The following is a 20,469-nucleotide window of genomic DNA, read 5'->3' as shown; positions in this document are numbered from 1 at the left end:
CTCCATGAGCTCAGCCAGGGGTACTGGTGACGAATGTAATCCAGGCCCTGGGCTCAGGCTGCTGCTTTTCAATGCCAGGTTGGTTGTAAATAAAGCTCTCCTCATCCAGGATTTGATCCTGGAGGAAGAGGCCAACCTGGTATGTGTGACTGAAACCTGGCTGGGCCCAGAGGGAGGAGTTCCTCTCTCTGAAATATGCCCAGCGGGGTTTCAGGCATGGCATCAGCCATGACCCCAGGGAAGTGTGGGGAGGAGTGGCTATTATAGCCAAGGAGACCTTTAGCCTATCTAACATACTTTCCGTTTCCACAAAACAGCAACCCCATCAGGTGAGTTGGGTTGAGAGGTAGTGACTGACATAAAGTTGTACAGCTGGCTTTCATGGTGTTTTGCTTCCTAATCTTAACTGCTAGACCCAACCGGCTCTGGTTCATAGGAATGTGAGTGGGAATAAATGTAAGCCCTGAAGGGCTCTACAAAGGAAGCATCTTGTGCCAGATTCCTCCCCACTTATCAAACGGATTGGAATTGTCCATAGATAGATAGGAAAGTTGGCAGTACCATTTTCCTCCAAGTCCTGAATTGGTCCACAAGGATACTGTTGTGGCCTGCCTGCCCAGCTGATAGTAGATTCCATTCAAGAGGAGACCAATTTGGTGAGCACCAAAGGCCTGTGCAGCCAGCATCTGAGTCAAACAATGGGGAGGATGGCCAAGACTTGGTGCTAGAGGCAGAGGTTCAGTCAGGGCTTTTGGAACTTCCAGCACCTTATAGTAGTGATGAGGAAGAAGAGGCTTCTTCTCTTCATGATACAAGAGCCCACGGATCTGCCAAGAGACAGGAATGGTTACTCAAGACAAGGACTCTTCAGGGGTAAGATTGGGGGCTAATTGGCTAGTCCACTAGTCTACTTAAGAACATTAAAGGCAGATGAAAGTCTGCAGGAAACAATAGTTTCGATTCGGTTATCTGTCCTGAGTCTTGTGAATCCATAGGGCTTGACCTCATGCCTCGGATTTCTTATTGTGGAAAATTTTGCCGAACCTTTGAAAACTACATGAGATAGCAAGAACTAATTGCATTGCTTTGAGTTAAGATTGTTTGAATTTATGCCCGCTGTGAATGAAGATTAATTAGCAGGTGACTTTTTGCAAGAAAGGATTGCTTTTTTATTTGTGTGTGTGTCTTCACTATTAAGCCAATTATTAGCAGCGTTTATTGATTAAATTAAGTTCATTTAAATGGTGAGTGTTGATACATTCGTAACTGGGGGCAGAACAGATACCATTGAGAGATCAGGAAAATAGGGGTAAATACATGATTCTTAACCTACTTCTTTCAGAAGTCATCCACAAGCATGATCAGGGCAATCTAGTTTCTATATCTGAACCCAAAACTCAACTAGAAGGAGTACAGATAATTGGTTTCCTCCTGGGCTCATGGAAACTGAATAGCATGATATCTTCAAACAAACTTGTCTAAAAAGGAATTTTGGAGAAGTAATATTGTCCAATATAGATCCAGAGATGGCTTCTTCAGGAAGCGGCAAACTATTACCTCCTTAAGTGTTGTTATGACCATCAATTATCTCAAAGCACTGAGCATTCAGGCATAGCCCTGCAGATATTTTGTCATCAAATGTATGATTGCTAAGTGGAACTATTTCATGCTTTTGCATTAAATTCTCAATCACTTTTGACGTCCATTCAATTTTAATTAAAATAACTCCTATGGTAGACAGGATATTGTATTAGATGATATCTAAGGACCATTGTAAGTACTGTGAAATATTTTAATTGCATTTATTTATAAATGTTTTAATCAATTTTTTAATATTAAAACAATTATGCAAACAACTTCCACTGAATACCAGAAACAGAAAACATCCACCAGAAACAGAAAACATTGACTTCTAGCTTCATATTAATTTATGAGTTTGCATTTGGCTCCACAATGCTGCTATTTGAATAATTGAGAATATCTTCTGGATTTAATCTACTGCATGGTAAACAGCTGTTTTGTGACTTGTCATCTCCCCCAAGGCAACCAAACACATGCATATTCTTAAACTTCTCATCCAAATATGTATTTTATGATTCTTAAATAAGGCATGTCTATTTTGTATTACAAACGCAATGCTAGCTCTATATTTTTAGTCAAAGGCAAATAAATATTTTTTCTTAAGAATAACTAAAATATTCCATATTTGCCTCTTTTTGTAATTATGAATAAAATAATTATTAAAAAATAAGTCACAGTTTTTCTGATTACAATGTAACCCACTATCTAATTGTCTAGGAAAAATAACAGGTAGATTAATTAATTCCATGTGGGGCTTACATAGATCTGGCAGTATAAATAAACTAAGCTCTCAGGCTGAGAGAAGCCTTGTTCATTTTTTATTCTAAAATATAATAAGAATTATTTAGTTGGATCTATCAGCCCCTATTTTTTCCCGACTGAAAAGTGATCATAGTCCTATAGAGAATTATAATAATAGCTTCATTAATTTAAGTAAAAGTCTGTGTCAGGTCTGCGTTAGCTTAGCAGGATATTAGAGTTAAAGACAAAGAAAATTGTTTTATTCCTCTGACATAATTTAAAAATGAAGTGTGAAGTTCTGTGACCTTGGTATAAAGTTAATAAGGCTCTCAGTTGTAAGTCACACAATTACAGAGATTTTCATACTGTGTTTCATTGATCCCATGAAACACATCAAAAGTTGCAAAGCTAAAGCTGTTTACAGAATTTCTTTGCACTTGGATGGCTTTACTCCAAAGAAAAGGCAGAATATTGGATATCAATATGTATGTGGGAGTGAATATAAGTTAACAGAGAATATTTCCAAGGAATGATGCAAATTTGCATGAAAACATGGACCTTATTCTATTATATATACATTTTACTGTACATTTTCAAGGTCAATATGTGTAACTTGGAATAAAAAAACCTGCACAGGTAGACTACAACAGTGAAATAAAGGGTGACTATACTGTTATTAGGCTGTTGAACTACATTGGCCAGATACAGATTCAAGTCATTACTAAGTCATGGAAACTAACTTTGATGATTTTAAGACAGCCCAGCTAATATTTCTAGATGTTCACCAAAAGAAGGAAATACAGTTTATACTTTTGCATACTGTGCATGTTGCAGAAAATATAAGTTGAAAATGGAACTTAAGAAGTAAATATTGGTAAAATAGTAAAATAGATAAAGAATTAATGGGTACTGAGATAATGTGAATTGAAACAGGGATAGTGGTAGGGAAGTATGTTGAAGTAGTTAATCATAAAGAGACAATGAATGAGAACCAGATGCTTCCTTCGCTGCCCCAAATCACTTTAAAATTCACCCCTCCAGACACTTCAATTTTGAAGCGATTTGGGGCAGCAAAGGAAGCATCTGGAGGAGTGATTTTGACAACGAGATGGAGCGAAGAAAGCGGTAGGTGAGGGGGGATTTTGGAAGCAGGATGGGGCGGCTGCGGGGAGTGGTGGAAACAGGGTGAGAGGGGAAAGTGGCAGCGAAATCGGGCGGCTATAGAGAGCTCCTTGGACACGCCATTTTGGCCACTGTTCGCAGCAGCAGCCAAGAGAGAAGCGAGGGTTCATAAGTAGAAAATGGTTCATGAGTAGAGGCAAATCATAATCATATCTCAAAAAGTTCGTAGATAAAGGCGTTCATAAGTAGAGGTACCACTGTATCTGGCTAAGTATCGGTCTAGTCACTAAGTATCATATATTTGCTGATTCCTCCATTTGAAAGTTTGGAAATATAAATTAGCATATTACTTAATGTTCAATTTTATAAGAGTTCTGTTTTAGGAGAACTGTCTGAGACAGCTTATCTACAATTTTGTTTAGGAAACAATCTTTACTGCCCAAAAGCAATATCAGTAAATCTGACTAAGCCCATTATTTATTACAAAAGTGAATATCTCAATATACCTTTTTGTGACAGTTTCCATCATTTTACAACCATAGTTGATAGGGGAGAAAAGTTTCCTAAAGTTTTGAGCCTGGAAGTGAAGTCTGTGGCATCTCACTATGATACTATGCAGTATTCCAAGTGTAAGGCCACACTTGGAATACTGCATTCAGTTTTGGTCGCCACGGTGCAAAAAGAATGTTGAGACTCTAGAAAAAGTGCAGAGAAGAGAGACAAAGATGATTAGGGAACTAGAGGCTAGAACATATAAAGAACAGTTACAGGCTAATTTAATGAAAAGAATGACCAGGGGAGACATGATGGCAGTGTTCCAATATCTCAGGGGTTGCCACAAAGAAAAAGGAGTCAACCTATTCTCCAAAGCACCTGAGGATAAGAAAAGAAGCAATGTGTGGAAACGAAACAAGGAGAGAAGCAACTTAGAACTAAGGAGAAAATCCCTGACAGTTAGAACAATGAATGAATCAGAACAGCCTGCCACCAGAAGTTGTGAATGCTCCAACACTGGAAGTTTTTAAGAAGATGTTAGATATCCATTTGTCTGAAGTAGTGTAGGTTTCATGCCTAAGCAGGGGATTGGACTATATTCTATAATATATAATATATATAATATATAATATGATATATTCTATTCCTATATCTTCTTTTCTATTATTTCTTAGATATATTTTACTATGAGTATCTCCTCTATAACCTTCATCATGTATTTTACTATGTGTATATTGATATATACCCACTAAAACCCTCATTGTGTATTGGACTTTTATATCCTTTCTTTATATATAATAACTCATGTCTATCCTCTTCAATATGTATTGTGCATTGGACAAAATAAATAAATAAAAATAAAAATAAAATAAATAAGAACTCCAAGGTCCCTTCCAACTCTGTTGTTATTTTTATACAAGGCAGTTAGAAAATGTTTCACATTCTAAAATATCTGTACAAGCCACAAGAGGCATCTCTTTAGAGGAACATCTTCCCACCTTGTAGACAGTACTTCCAGAAACCGAGAATAACCATAAACAACTTCTACATCTAGTATCCACATGCTCCAATTCAAGAAACCAACTTAAACTATACTGTATAGTTCCAACACAGATTGGTTTGACATGCCTTGTTCATTAATGAATTATCTACTTTCAGTCTCTCTCAGAATTTCAGTTGACTTGCACTTTAAGGAGGTTGTTTTGATTTTTGTTTTTGTTTTTTTTACAATATTCAATTAAAAAAAGGCATATTTTTAAACATTTGTGCAGAGATAAGTTGCGGATTTTTTTAAAACTAAAAATATGATATCTGTACAATATATTTACAATAAAATTAGAAGGGAATTTGTCATTATTTTGCATAGAAACATTAATCATGACGAATTTGCTTTTGTTTACATACGTGGCCTTATAAATCCTCCACAAAAAGCCTGGATAGCAGATAATCAGATGACAATTCTGCTAAGTATCAAAATGCCATTTAAATAGTTGAGCTAATTTCAGACTAGATTTTGCTCTCTCTCTCTTCCTCCCTCCCTCCCTCCCTCCCTCCCTCCCTCTCTCTTTCTCTTTCTCTTTCTCTCTTTCTCCCTCCCTCCATTTTATTTCTCTCTCTTTCTCCCTCCCTTTCTCTCTCTCTCTCTTTCCTTTCGTTCAACATAACACCTCTCTTTCTTTCTTTCTCTTTCTTTCTTTCTTTCTTTCTTTTTCTTTCTTTCTCTCATTTTCTCTCTCCCCCCCTTCCTTCCTTCTCTCTTTTTTTCTCTCTGTGGAGCCGGTCAGAGCACAACAGCTGGCCAAGCATCTGGATAGGCTTCCTCCCTGGGGGGTTGTGAGGATAGTGGGCAGGAGCTCTCTGCGCCTCTTGGGCCACCCGGGGGTTGCAGCTCCAGAGGCTGTGGTGCCCCCACCAAAGAGAGAGAGCAGCTACAGGAGGAACCTCTCTTGGCAACTGTCCACCACAGCCTCTGCAAGGTGCTGCAGCAAGGAAGCTGGTCTTGGGAGGGGCAGATTGGGTACCACCGGTTGCAGCCAATGGGCACGGAAACAGCACCCGGCTCCACTCCTGAGGCAGGAGAAGCGAGGAGCAGCGGCAGCTGCAAAGTTGCAAACTGGTGGAAGGGGGGCAGGAAGGAAGAGAATCTTTTTGTGGCTCTGCGTGTGTGTGAGGAAGAGAGAGAGAGAGAGAGAAAAAAAATCCCCTTTTTACTTGCATCCAGGTAAAGGGGGCTTTCTTGACGGGCTGGCAGCTCTCATGTCAATTGAGAGACGTGACATGGGAATCGCAGAAGATACATCACCATCTTGATTTGGTGGTGGCCTCTTGAGTCATGAAGGAGTGAGCAGGATCGGTTTGGGAGTCCTCGTTCTGTTTAAGGGCCTGGGTTTTTATTTAAGTCTCTCTCTCAAAGCCCCCTCAGCCGCCTTCACACGGGTTTTGCCTTCCTTCACTCAGAAGAAAGGCTTGACCAGATAGCCCCTAGAATAAGATGACCCAATGTTTCCAAAAATTGGGACATTTTTGAAACGACGTGGGACAAATTATTAAAAAGTGGGACTGTCCTGCCAAAAGTGGGATGTCTGGTCACCTTAAAAATGGTGCAAAACACATTTGACATGAGCTGCCCTGCTTAATAATGGGACTTTTTGACTCAATTGGGGTGATAAGTTGAGCACCATTTATATGAATTAAAAAATGCATGGAATGATAAAATCTTCAAAAAGAAAAGTTAAGAAATTTAAAGAAAAGGCAGTGTGATTTACTATTTCATACTTGTTTTCTGCACTTTGTATAAAATCCCTTATTATAAAAAGTTATATTATTAGTTTGATGTATGTATAGGCATGTATACAGTATGTGTGTGTGAGAGAGAGAGAGAGAGCGAGAGATACAAAATCTGTGCTTAGTAATCAGATTGCTTTGTATGTGTCTGCACATAATTCACAAGGTAGCAATTTTCAATATTATGTTCTGTGCAAATGTTGGATGCACATTTCTGTGTATCCTCTATGCCTTTATATGAAATTGCTAGTGATATGTAGCTAATATTGAGAAAGAAAGTAAAACTAAAGAAAAACAAATGTTTAGTGTTAAGAATCTACATAATCAAATGTAGAATACTTTTCCCACATCACTGTTCTTTTCTCCAATTCCTTGACCTAACATTTTCCTGCCACATGGATAACATTTTCCCCAAGATACTAATAAGTATCTTACTGTGATTATGAATAGTGGCGTTTCTTTTTGAAGATAAAGTATCATGGATCAGAAAGTCTGTTCAGTTAGGCGGGAAGTCTCTTGTAAATTATTATCATTCAGATGCTACACTGCTGTGTAATTGCTGGTTTTATACCAGGTACTAGTTTTATACCAGGTGCTTGAGTTTAACCTCTTGTTAATTCGTGTCACTTCAGAATATCACTTTTATGTAACCCTGATTTTTTTTTAAAAAAAACCCTTTTGTGGACAAATCAGTCTTTGTTTCCTACTGCATGGTAGCATAGTACGGATGTATTTTAAAATGTATGCCTTCAGAGGCTTCTTGACTTATAAAATACATTCTAGTTTCAAACTGAAATCTAGTTAAAGTAATTAAGTTACTAACAAAACTCTGAATCTAGATTATAAGTGTCTTAAAACATAAGAAGCATAATTATATATTTTCAGAAGAAGTAACTAATGTGTCATAAAGACAATGTGATGTTTCTTTGAATTTACTGAAGATGAAATGCAGCCAGCATTTTACATGTGGTTTTAGCTTTAGTAAATCATTTTTATCTTTAGATTTTGGACTACCAAGCAGAGGCAAAATAAGACTGTTTGATAATGGTGCTCTCAGGGAAATATTATTCTTCTTTCTTCTTTTACCTGAAGTGAACATATTGAGAAAAGCGGCATGGGTTGGGGAGAAAGAGGGCAACAGACAAGAGACTCTAAAAAACTGTGTTAGAGATTTTCTGAATATAATTTGTTAAAACAAATTTAATTTGCTAAGCCATGCTTAAGTTTACTACCTAAAAAACATCACAATAATAAATTCTGCACTTTGAAGTAAAATGTAAGAAAGAATGTAAGTATCTAGAAAGCTCCTGTCCCTTTTCCACACTCTTTGAGGAATTTAAAGAATTTAACACGAACACGAAAAAGGGTTATTTTTTACTTCCCTTTTCTCAGTTTAGATATTAGAAATAAAAAATGTCATTGATGAGCCTGTTATTAATCTTTTCATTATCATTTTTTTTTTTTACTAAAATCCCATTGCCATTGACCATTTCCTTATCTTTTCATATAATTCATTAGAAAACAGAATGGAGATTATATGATAGTGAAGACAGGATTGAGGAGAAAAGAAGAACATTAAAAGAAGTCATACAATCTTATTAATATATATTATATGCCACAATGAAGTCATTCTGGCTAAGTACAGAATTACCTGGTTAATAGATTTATGAGCAATGAGAAAAGGATGTTTTTTTTCAAAGAGACGTACTGTATTTTTTTAAAATAAAAAATTATTTTTATTAGAAAATTAACATTCAATATTATCTAAATATTTATTGTATTTCCAGTTATGACTACTACTAATGTTGGAAATAATTAGTTTTCAGGAAACATTGACTTGCAGTTGGAAAGTCATCAAGTTTGATTTTTTTTTTAATGTTAATACTATGTTACCTTATACTGTGTCATATATCTCATATATCCTATCATCATAATAAATTATTCTAACATTACACTTTGTTACATTATTGTTCTGTCCCAATGTCGAGCCCCCGAAGATAAGATGCAGACCAGCAGATTAACTACCAAAGATTTTACTATTTACAAAAGTCTTATGCAGACGAGTCTTTTCAAAAAGAAGACAATGGTTATAAATTCTTATCAGCTGGCCAGAGTCCCAAAAATAGATAAACACGACAGTAATTGCTAGCTTGTAGCAAATTCAGTATTGTAGATTTACAGAGGCTGGCTGGAAGCCTGGAGCTAATTACTTGCAGCCAAGAATGTGGTTCTTTTGAAACACAAGCCAAAGACAAAAGCTGCACCAAGATATCTGAAATGAACTGCATTGTTCTCTGCATCAAAGCACGGCATGACTCCCCCTTAAATAGCCTAAAGGCATGGCCCAGTAGCCAGCAGTGCTACTCCTGAGGAAGCCTCCTCCTGAATAACCACTCATGCCTCCTAGAGGCCCTGCAAATCCTTGATGAGTCACACATCTGTGGAGGTACAGAAGGCCCTTGTTGCTCTCCAGCCTCTGACACCACATCCTTTTAACTGTCAGTCTCAGGTGCCAGGAACACAGGACACAGACATCTTCTTCTTAAGAACTTTACAAACCCGAGCCTGGGTGTGTGGGCTCTCTTACTGTGCATGCTCTCTCTTACTGCTGCAGCGATTCCCCTGCCTTGTGAGTGCCAAATCTGGGAATTCCCATTTGCTTGCCACCCCAGTGGGATTCCCCACCCCTTTTGCTAGAACCTGCAGTCCCAAGGTGGGGAATGCTGGAACTGCCCCATTTGCCTGTCACTTTCCCCTCTAGCCCTCCACTTCCTCTGCTCTCCGCAGCCATCCCATCCCATGGGCCAAAATCCCCCCTAGCCTACCGCTTCCTTACGCCCCAACTCGCTGCCAAAATCATCCCTCCAAAAGCATCCTATGCCACCCAAAATTGCTCCTAAAATCACCTCTGCAAAAACTTTCTATGCCACTCCAAATCGCTCCCAAAATCACCTCTCCAAAAGCTTCCTACGCCACCCCAAATCGCTCCCAAAATCACCTCTCCAAAAGCATCCTATGCCACCCCAAATCGCTCCTAAAATCACCTCTCCAAAAGCTTTCTACACCACCCCAAATCGCTCCTAAAATCACCTCTCCAAAAGCTTCCTACGCTACCCCAAATCACTCCTAAAATCACCTCACTTACTATGCCACCCCAAATTGAGGTCCTAATAAAGGCAAATGGATTGAAGAAAGGCAGCAAGGAGAAACAAGGCAAACACTTACTATGCCACCCCAGATCGAGGTCCTAATGAAGGCAAATGGAGTGAAGAAAGGGAGCAAGGAGAAACAAGGCAAACACATACTATGCCATCCCAAAATCGAGGTCCTAACGAAGGCAAATGGATTTAAAAAAGGCATCAAGGAGAAACAAGGCAAACATTTACTATGCCACCCCGGATCGAGGTCTTAACAAAGGCAAATGGAGTGAAGAAAGGTGGCAAGGAGAAACGAGGCATTTTGAAAGGAGAGGTGATTTTGGAAGACTTTGGAAGCGATTTGGGGTGGCGTACAAAGCTTTTGGAGAGGTGATTTTGGGAGCAATTTGGTGCGTAGGAAGCTTTTGGAGAGGTGATTTTAGGAGCGATTTGTGGTGGCATAGGAAGCTTTTGGAGAGGTAATTTTGGGAGCGGTTTGAGGTGGCATTAGCCTTCGTTAGGACCTCCATTCCTCGCTTCTCCTCACTATCCGTCTCCACTCCGTTAGCCTTCACTTTGTCCGCCCACTGCTTTTTCTTAAGCCTTAAAGTTTAGATTTTCCTAATGATTTTGCATGCATTATTTGCTTTTACATTGATTCCTATTGGAAACATTGTTTCATCTTATGAACTTTTCTACTTACGAACCTCGTCACGGAACGAATTAAGTTGGTAAGATGAGGTTTCACTGTATTACATTACATGCAGGCGGAAGTTGCTCTTACTAGCTGCTACCAGTACGCTCTCAGCCTTCATTCATTTTTTAATTTAACATTTTTATTGATTTTTTAAATTTAGGAACACACACACAACCTAAAACAGGTGCTCTGTGAGTAGTGCCCACCACTAGACAAGCATTCACACTCCACCACCAAATCGGGGGTGTTTCTTGTATATACCATTTTAACTCAATAGCAAAATATCTTTACATATTATAGAGTGGTTCCAATTTATTCCTTGGTCTCGAATTCTACTCGCCATATATCATCTTACTTTGTCCCATTGTCCCATCAGTTGTCGCAAGTCAGTTTCATTAACCAAATTCATCCTTTTATCCCTAATCTCAAATTGAATATGGTCCACCATGTACCAATACCAATTTTGCATTGTCCATTTTGTCAAATCCTTCCAATCCAAGACTATTACTGCCTGAGCACTTTCTATCGCTGCTTGTTTTATTTCTCTAAATTCTCCCATTGCATTGCTTTTAACTAATACTGCCATTACCTTAGTAATTATCCATCGTATATTTAACATCCTATTAATATCTCTTGCACTTTTTGCCAAAAATTCGGCACTACCGGGCATTCCCAAAGCATATGCATGAACACTCCTTTATCTTGGCACCCATGCCAACAGATACCTTTAACATTCTGCTGAAAATATGCAAGTTGGACCGCTGTGTATTTCCTTCTTATTTCCCTAACCCTTGTATTCTTAGTTTTCCTAATATTCTCCACTATATTTTTCATCTCTTGCACATCTACTTGTATTTCACTTTGCCACCATTTAGTCAATCCTTGGATCACCTCCCCGTCTGACTGCACTAACATCTTACATATATTACTTGCTTGCGCCTTGGTACCCCCACTTTTTTCTCTTATTATTTTTTCTAACTCTATCTCCTCCCTAAATAGTGCTTTTTTCTTTTCCCTTTCATTCAGATATTTACATATTGTATTTATTTGTAGCCATTTTCCCTTACCCAAGCTCTCAGCCTTCATTCCGGTATTTTAAATTTTGTACTTGAAAAAGAATGAGTTGCTTAGATAGGAAACCATAAAAGGTAAATTTTCCCAGAATTACTTCTTGCTGAGATTTAAAATTGAAATTGATTTATTAGGAATTATGGAGGTAAGTGGCATTTGAGCCAATAATTATTAACAGTCATGGTTATAGCTTCCCTTTTTGAGAATATAAATCAAATTTGGAAGCTTCTGAAATAGTGCAACTGGAATTATTTTATTTGTTTGTTTGTTTGTTTGTTTGTTGATTGATTGATTGATTGGATTTGTATGCTACGCCTCTCCGTGGACTCGGGGCTCACAACAAACATAGAATACATAATAAAACAATTTGATCCAATTAATAACCGTTAAAAGTCTTTAAAACATCCTAAAAACGTAAAAACATTCAATTATAATTCACTCAATTAATAGATCATTCTAAATACATTTGTTGGTTGGGGGGAAGAGATCTAATGGCCCTAGGCCTGGTGGCAAAGATGTCTTTTCAAACTTTTTCAGAAAGCAAGGAGGGTGGGGGCAGTGTGAATCTCTCGGGGGAGCTGGTTCCAGAGGGCCGGAGCCCCCACAGAGAAGGCTCTTCCCCTAGGCCCTGCCAGCTGACATTGTCTGGTCGACGGGACCCTGAGAAAAACCAACTCTGTGGGACCTCACTGGACGCTGGGATTCGTGTGGCAGAAAGCAATCTGGAGATAATCTGGTCCTATGCCATGTAAGGTTTTATAGGTCATAACCAACACTTTGAATTGTGTCCGGAAACCAATCAGCAGCCAGTGCAGAACGCGGAGTGATGTTGAGATATGGGCATGCCTCAGGAAGACCAATACCACTTTACACGGCTGCGTTTTGGATGATTTGAAGTTTCCGAATACTTTTCAAAGGTAGCCCCATGTAGAGAGCATTGCAGTAGTCAAACCTCGAGGTGATATGGGCATGAGTGACCATGAGCAAAGACTCCCTGTCCAAATAGGGTCGCAACTGATACCCCAGGCGAACCTGGGCAAACGCCCCCCCTCGCCACAGCCGAAAGATGGTATTCTAAGGTCAGCTGTGGATCAAGGAGGACACCCAAGCTGTGGACCCTCTATGAGGGGGGTAATAATCCCCCCCAGGGTAATAGATGGACAGATGGAAGTGTCCTTGGGAGGCAGTACCCACAGCCACCCCGTCTTCTCTGGATTGAGTTTGAGTCAGTTGGCACCCATCCAGATCCTGACAATGTCCAGACACCGGCACATCAATTCCACTGCTTCACTGAGTGGACACGGGGTGGAGATGTACACTGAGTATCATCAGTGTACTGATGGTAACTCGCCCCATGCCCTTGGATGATGTCACCCAATGGTTTCATGTAGATATTAAACAGCCTCTGAGAGGTCAAGAAGCACCAGGACAGAGGATAAACCCCTGTCCCGGGCCCGCCAGAGATCATCCATCAGTAAGACCAAAGCAGTTTCCGTGCTCTAGCTGGTTCTGAATCCTGACTGCCGAGGGCCTAGATAAACGGCTTCTTCCAAGAACTGCTGGAGCTGGAGTGACGCCACCTTCTCAAACAACCTTCCCCATAAAGGGAAGGTTGGAGACAGGACGATAGTTGTTAAATATGGCTGGGTCCAGGGAATGCTTCTTGAGGAGGGGCACACAACTGCCTCCTTGTATGGAGCCGGAAAGATCCCTCCCTTAAAGAAGCATTGGTAATATTCAAAGCAGAATCACTATCAAATCACTGTGTACGCGCACTCATACACACATACATATGGCTATATGATAAATAAGAAGACAAATAAGTTCACAGGTTAAAGGTTGCAACGGTATGGCTCAAGATGAAAATTCAGAATGGAGATTGGTTTGTACTTCTGTTATGTACCTACCAATTTCCACCACTCGTTCAATTATCCCACCCTAGTCTCTTATTCTGAATGGAAAATAATATTGCTGAAAGCTTCTCCCCATTTAGTGCTTTCCAGATGTGTTGGACTAGAAGCCACCACCTTTCAACTTGAGGAAGACCTACTTTATGGGATTTTCTAAGAAGAAACAGCTGCTCTCAATATTTGCTTTATTATTTTGACATATTTTGAGGAAAATTATTTCTCAAGAGAAATTGCTAATTGTAAAGTTTCATGATTTAAGGGTTGTTGGTTTTTTTGTAAATATCTCTGGGTCAAGGCTCAAGTGTTTAAAAGAATGAAAAATTATAACTACATCATGTAGTCATTTAAATGCTGCCAAATTCAAGTTTCTATAAATTATGTATTTGTGCAATCTGTGCAAACAGCACTTCAGAAGATATTTTTTAAAACCATTTTGTCATATGACCTCATTGGTCAATTGATTTTGGATAAAAATGCATAACTAAACTAATCATTATGTTCAATATTTAAATTCTCTTTTGCACATTATGATGCAGTACTTGTGTGTTCATCAGGTGTATAATAAAACATTTATTATTTCCATATTTAGAATCAGGGCAATTTTTTTCTGATGATATGCTATCTAATTGCTTAATCAGAAAGGTTATATAGAATAGTTTTAACAGTGGGGTTTTTTCCTAATTAACATCATAATGCAAAGCTGCACCACAGCCTATTTTATTAGTGAAACCCAAATGGGCATAATTTTACTCAGTGTCAAGCACATCACTTATACCTACAATAAACTTTTTGTCTTTTGAATGCAGGTTACCTGAATTAAATATTTCTTTATAATCATATTCTATTTTAAAGTATTGTTTTAGCTACAGTAGATTATAATATAAAGTGTTTCAAAACTGAGGGAATACTAACAAAGTTGAGGATTTATCATATACATCAAAGCACTTTTTAAATGTCAGATTATTAATTCAGCTAATTCAGAACTGATTTGTAGCAGCTCTCCAAAAATCTGTTTGAATGAACTTAAATTTCATTGTCAATGGTTGAATTCGTGGTCTTTTAAAGGTAAAAAATATCATTTCTAGCATTGAGGCAAAACCCTTTATATAATATATTATTCTAGGCTGTATAGTCCAATGGACAGTAAGCTCTGCATACCTAGTAATCATGTGTTAACAGGCAGAATATGTGCTTGACAATTGAGGCTATATTTGATATTATTAATTTTGAAATGGCCATTTCAGAGTAAAGCAATTGCTTGGTTTTAATTTTACTATATATTCTGTTTATAGAAAGCATGCATACATCTGCTGCAGCAATAACTTTATAATATATTGTACCAGTAATATATTAAGCTTGTAATGTACTATGTACAGAAGATTGGGAGAGACCCAATAGAGTCAGAAAGTTCTACTTATTGTCTGCAAAGCCATGGCATTTTATAAAATATTTCAAGCACATGAATGCCTTTCTATAAGCAGTAAAATAAATAAACATATACAGAGAATAAATCTGTGATGTACATAATTTGTATAAAGTTCAATAAAAAGAATCTTTATAAAATGCACAAACAGTGTAGGGAAATGTAGGATTATAAGAGGAAAATTAGGCTGTCAAGAATTATATACCGTGTTTCCCCGAAAGTAAGACAGTGTCTTACTTTCTTTTTATCCCCAAAAGCCCCACTATGTCTTACTTTCGGGGTATGTCTTATATTGGGAAAAAATTGTCGAATTTTTTGTTTTAACCATAAAATTAACATTTAGACGTGGTGACGTATGGGGGGGGTGGCGCGGAAGTGGGCAGGAGGCGGCGCTCATTAAGATCAGAGGGAGGTGGCAGATGCGGCGACGTATGGAGAGGGGGACGGCGCAGGCGTGGGCAGGAGGCGGCGCTCATTTGGATCAGAGGGAGGCGGCAGACGCGGTGACGTATGGAGAGGGGGACGGTGCGGACGTGGGCAGGAGGCGGCGCGCAGCTAAATGAGAGGGAGGCGGCAATACCCCCGTGTTTCCCCGAAAGTAAGACATATGTCTTACTTTCGGGGTACGGCTTATATTAGCCGAAACCCCTGAAACCCCCGATACGTCTTACAATCGGGGGTGTCTTACTATCGTGGAAACAGGGTATAAATAGTAGACAATGTAAAGTGAGCCAATGGCATATGAGGTTGGTTAGAAGATGTGAACTATTTTGCTGAGAAGTCATAAACATTAGAAAGGGTTGTGCAGTTTAAAACTACTTCTGCCTGAACCCTTTGGGGTTCCCACTTACTAAATATTGTATAATGTTGCAATTTTTTTCTAAACATTTTTATATAACTTTTGTACTTTTGAATACAATCTTGGCTGGTTTCGGCATATTTAACGGAGCCTGAAATTATTCGGACCCTGGAAGCATGTGTAATAGCTTTCTTTAAAGAATGCAGTTTTGTACTGAATAAATAACATTGATTCTTAGGAACAGACCAGTATTGGGTTCCTTACCAGTACAGGCCACAATGCGCACTGGTAGGAAAAATGGTGATACACATGCAGCTCCGGGTGGGTGTGCGTGTCCCAGCAAGATTTTGCTTTTGTGCATGGGCAGGAAGCAAAATCTCGCAAGAGGACATGTACAAGAGAGATTTCAGCAATTTTTGCTTCCACACGTGCGCGGAAGCAAAAAATTGCCAAAATCTCATGCACGCATGCACCCTCTAACAAGATTTTGCTTCCTGCACATGCGCAGAAGCAAAATCTTTCCAGGACACATGCAGTTGCCCGCCAGTCACCCAGAGCTGCATGTACTGGTAGAAGCAGGGAACGGCAACCCCCGCCTAGAATCGACATATTAAAAAGTTATGGTTCTTTACACCTTGTTTAACTTATATTAGATAACGAAAACTATGTACATTAACCTAACAATGGATAGGCTGGTACAAATATATTTGAGTTGAAAAAGATCAGAAATCAAAAAGATCATGATTGAGATGAAATTCTCAATATCACACCATCTCTAGAACTACTTATATTTCCATTTTATCTCAAAAGGCCATGAAAATGTAATTATCTAAGGAAGAAATATTCCATTAAGTTCCCCCTTTAAAAAAAAAATGGACAACCAAGTTACAAACATAGAAAAAATTCTAATGAAGTAGAAATATCAAAAAGAAAAATGTCAGCTCTAAAGAACAAAGGTTTATTTGGCCAACTGGTTTAGAGCTATTTGCCATTTGTGGACTTTCCTAGTTAGCTTTTGATTCCTAAGTACAGCAGCAGCAAAGCTAGAAGCCGCTATTATGTTTGGTAACAAAAAAAAATGTTTCCCATGCTTTAAATGAATGTGTAAGTGGAGAATATACCACTTCATTTGAAGGATCTGATCTTCGGGGAAGTAAAGTAGGTCATTCGTAAAAATGATTGAATTTCCCTTATAATTATTAATGGTATTCTGTTTCTATTCATATACAGCTTTTTGGAATCTCTTGAGAATGCTTGGGTAGCATAAAGCTCTACTGAGAATGGACTAAAAACTCTTGTAAATATTTTAACTAAAGATGAACCAGGTTTGGGTCAATTACTTGTGGGCCACAAGGTGGGGGAAGAGGGCTCATTTTGCAATAACAGAAGGAATTGTATAGCACTATTGCATTAGAGTAAAGATGTATTGTGATGCAAAGCTTTGCCAAGGCCAGTGATTATAATATTAACACATGAAATACCATTAACTATGCGAGTCAGTATAAAACACAAAATATCTAACATCTAACACATCAATCTGTGATTAATGATATTTTCATGCGCATAGACTGTGATAACACATCTACGTAGGAGCAAAGAATTGGTCATTGAACTGGATTTGTAGAAAGTTCTTTCTGTTCAATAATCAGTACATTAAAACGTAAGATGAATTTTAAAGTTAAGCAGTAAATGGAGGACAAATGCCAAATAATAAGTCACTGACTTATTATATAAGAGTCTACTTTAAATATATATAATAGATATCAAATGCAAAATAATATGCAATGTGTTTTCTATTAGGTTTTATAAGCAACTAAATTGTTTATAACTTTTTTTAAAAATCCAATGTGTACTCTGATTGAATTATTACAAAATTTAAAATTTTAATCAATATCTCTTTACAACCAATCCTTTGGAAATGTAGAAGTGGATTTTTTTCTTTTTTAAATACTTCCCATGGCAAACAATAAATTACATTTTCCTAGGTAATTCCTTTCTATACTACCTCTCATATGATGATACACCCTTCGACTAAATTTTGGACAGTGTAAGAAACAAAGTTAGATGTTATCATTCATAAAACATAAAATCATGACCTTGAAAGTTCTTTGGGAGTTAGGTGGCATATAAATTTAATTAATAAAATAAAAGCCTCACTTTGGCTAATCAGCAATTGCTGAACGACCTAAAAGAATTTAATCTACCTCTATTACAAAACATTTTTTTTATACATGGGGGCAGTATATATCTCCTGATAATCACATTTAATTTTTTGAAAATTATGAGCTCATCCATTTCAGAATGGGTGTCAGATGATATGATTATGATAGAAGTCAGGAGGGTAGGTTTTTTTAACAATCAGCTATTAATGTTTCTTTCCTTTTTTCCTCCTACATATTTCAGAATGAAGAATAAATTTTGGTATTTTGAATTCGGCACTTCTGAAACTTTCTCTGCTACTTGCAAGAAGCTGCACGAATCTCTGGAAATAGAAGTAAGAAAGTAATTGCTGTGTCTAGTTCTGGCTAATGTATAATTACTGTATATATCAATCCAAACAAATATGATAGAACTATTCAAACTGTGGGGCAAGTTACAAATAAAAAAATAAATAAAGTAATGAATGCCAGGTTCTAGATGTTAAACTAGGCAGTGAAATACATTTAGTTTCAATGACTATCCCATTAAATTAAATTCTTTTAACAAAGCCTTAAATATTGCAATAAAATTTATTTTAATAATTGCAAAAACATATTTTAAAAACAGATCCATCTTATTCACTGATTTATTGGGCCTATTTATCTACTTTAATTTATTTACTTAAAATATTTTGTGTTGTGTGAACAATGCAGTCCAATCATAGACTATATGCATAAATTTTAAAAATAGACATCAATTCAAAGAAATAATATACATAGAAACAATTAAAAAATGAAATAATATGTTATAATACCTGTGGTTATTATAAAATCTCAAATGGTATGTTACATGCCAACAAATCATTAACAAAGTTGGTATCTATATTATGTCTAGGGTGAGTATCTCCAAATAAGAGTTGATTGATATCAAGTGAACATCCACAGAATGGGGGACAAATGGATACATGGCCTCTATAGAGAAGGCAATCTCATAGATTTTATTTATTTATTTATTTATTGGACTTTTATGCTGCCCCTCTCCCAGGACTCGGGGCGGCTTAAAACATATAACGGAAGAATATATAACGTCCTAAATCCAATTAATTTAAATTTATAATCTAAAAACCCAGTCATTCCCATTCGGTCAACTTATTCTCAACACATTCATTGGCCAGGGGGCTAGAGTCTAGTGGCCTCAAGCCTGGCAGCATAGATGAGTCTTAAGAATTTTGTGGAAGGCGAGGAGAGTGGGGGCAGTACGAACCTTTGTGGAGAGCTGATTCCAGAGGGCTGGGGCCCCAACAGAGAAGGGTCTTCCCCTGGGCCTGTCAAACGACATTGTTTAGTTGACAGGACCTGGAGAAGGCCGACTCTGTGGGACCTAATCAGTCACAGGGACTCATGCAACAGAAGGCAGTCCCATAAATATTTTATCCCGGTGCCATGTAGGGCTTTATAGGTCCTAATCAACACTTTGAATTGCGTCTGGAAACCAATTGGCAGCCAATGCAGTATGTGGAGTGCTGGAAAGATATGTGCATGTCTGGGCAAGCCCATGACTGCTTGTGCGGCTGCATTCTGCACAATTTGCAGTTTCCAAATGCTCTTCGAAGATAATCCCATGTAGACAGCGTTGCAGTAGTCGAACGTCGAGGTGATATGGGCATGAGTGACTGTGAGTAGAGACTCTCTGTCCAAATAGGGCCGCAACTGGTGCACCAGGTGAACCTGGGCAAATGCCCCCCTCACCACAGCTGAAAGATGATTTTCTAAAGTCAGTTGTGAGTTGAGGAGGACGCCCAAATTGCAGATCCTCTCTGAGGGGGTCAAAAGTCACCCCCGGGTGATGGATGGATGGAGGAGGCAGAACCTATGGCCACTCCATCTTGTCAGGGTTTGAGTTTGAGCATTTTAGTACCTCTCCAGACCCTAACAGCCTCCAGACACCGGTACATTACTTCCACTGCTTTACTGAGTGGACATGAGGTAGAGATGTATCACTGAGTATCATCAGCATACTGATGACAACTCAACCCCTTCCCTTGGATTATCTCACCCAGCAGTTTCATGTAGATATTAAACAGCAGGGGGGAGAGGACCAACCCCCGAGGAACCCCACAAGGAAGGGACCTAGGAGTCAACCTATGACCTCCCACTAACACTGACTGCAACCAACCAGAGAGGTAGGAAGAGAATCATCGTATAATAATACCTCCCATTCCCAACCTCTCCAGTCGGCACAGAAGTATACCATGGTCGATGGTATTGAAAGCCACTGAGAGGTCAAGGTGCATCAGGATAGAGGATAAACCCCCATCCTGGGCTCTCCAGAGATCATCCATCAGTGCAACCCAAACATTGCTATAGCACAGGTCCATGCTGCAGCCGGGCCTGAATCCTGACTGTAGAGGGCCCAGATAATCGGCTTCATCCAAGGACCATTGGAGCTGGAGTGACACTGCCTTCTCAACAACCTTCTCAATAAAGGGAAGATTGCAGACAGTATGATAATTGTTAAATATAGCTGGATCCAGATAAGGCTTCTTGAGCAGGGGGCACAAAAGTGCCTCC

General features: G+C 38.5%; 1 protein-coding gene across 4 annotated transcripts in view; it reads left to right on the top strand.

Moving 5' to 3' along the window:
- The window catches only part of DGKB (diacylglycerol kinase beta), a 345,124-nt gene that overhangs the window by 222,099 nt on the left and 102,556 nt on the right, over positions 1 to 20,469 (top strand). For all 4 annotated transcript variants that reach the window (XM_070729086.1, XM_070729085.1, XM_070729084.1 and 1 more), the window contains one exon: positions 18,164 to 18,254. In XM_070729086.1, coding sequence (XP_070585187.1) covers positions 18,164 to 18,254 — 91 coding nt within the window. The remainder of the gene's footprint in view (positions 1 to 18,163; positions 18,255 to 20,469) is intronic.

The sequence above is a fragment of the Erythrolamprus reginae genome, chromosome Z (genome assembly GCF_031021105.1).
Source record: "Erythrolamprus reginae isolate rEryReg1 chromosome Z, rEryReg1.hap1, whole genome shotgun sequence".
NCBI classification, from domain to species: Eukaryota; Metazoa; Chordata; class Lepidosauria; order Squamata; family Dipsadidae; genus Erythrolamprus; species Erythrolamprus reginae.
This window is presented reverse-complemented; position numbering and strand designations above follow the sequence as displayed.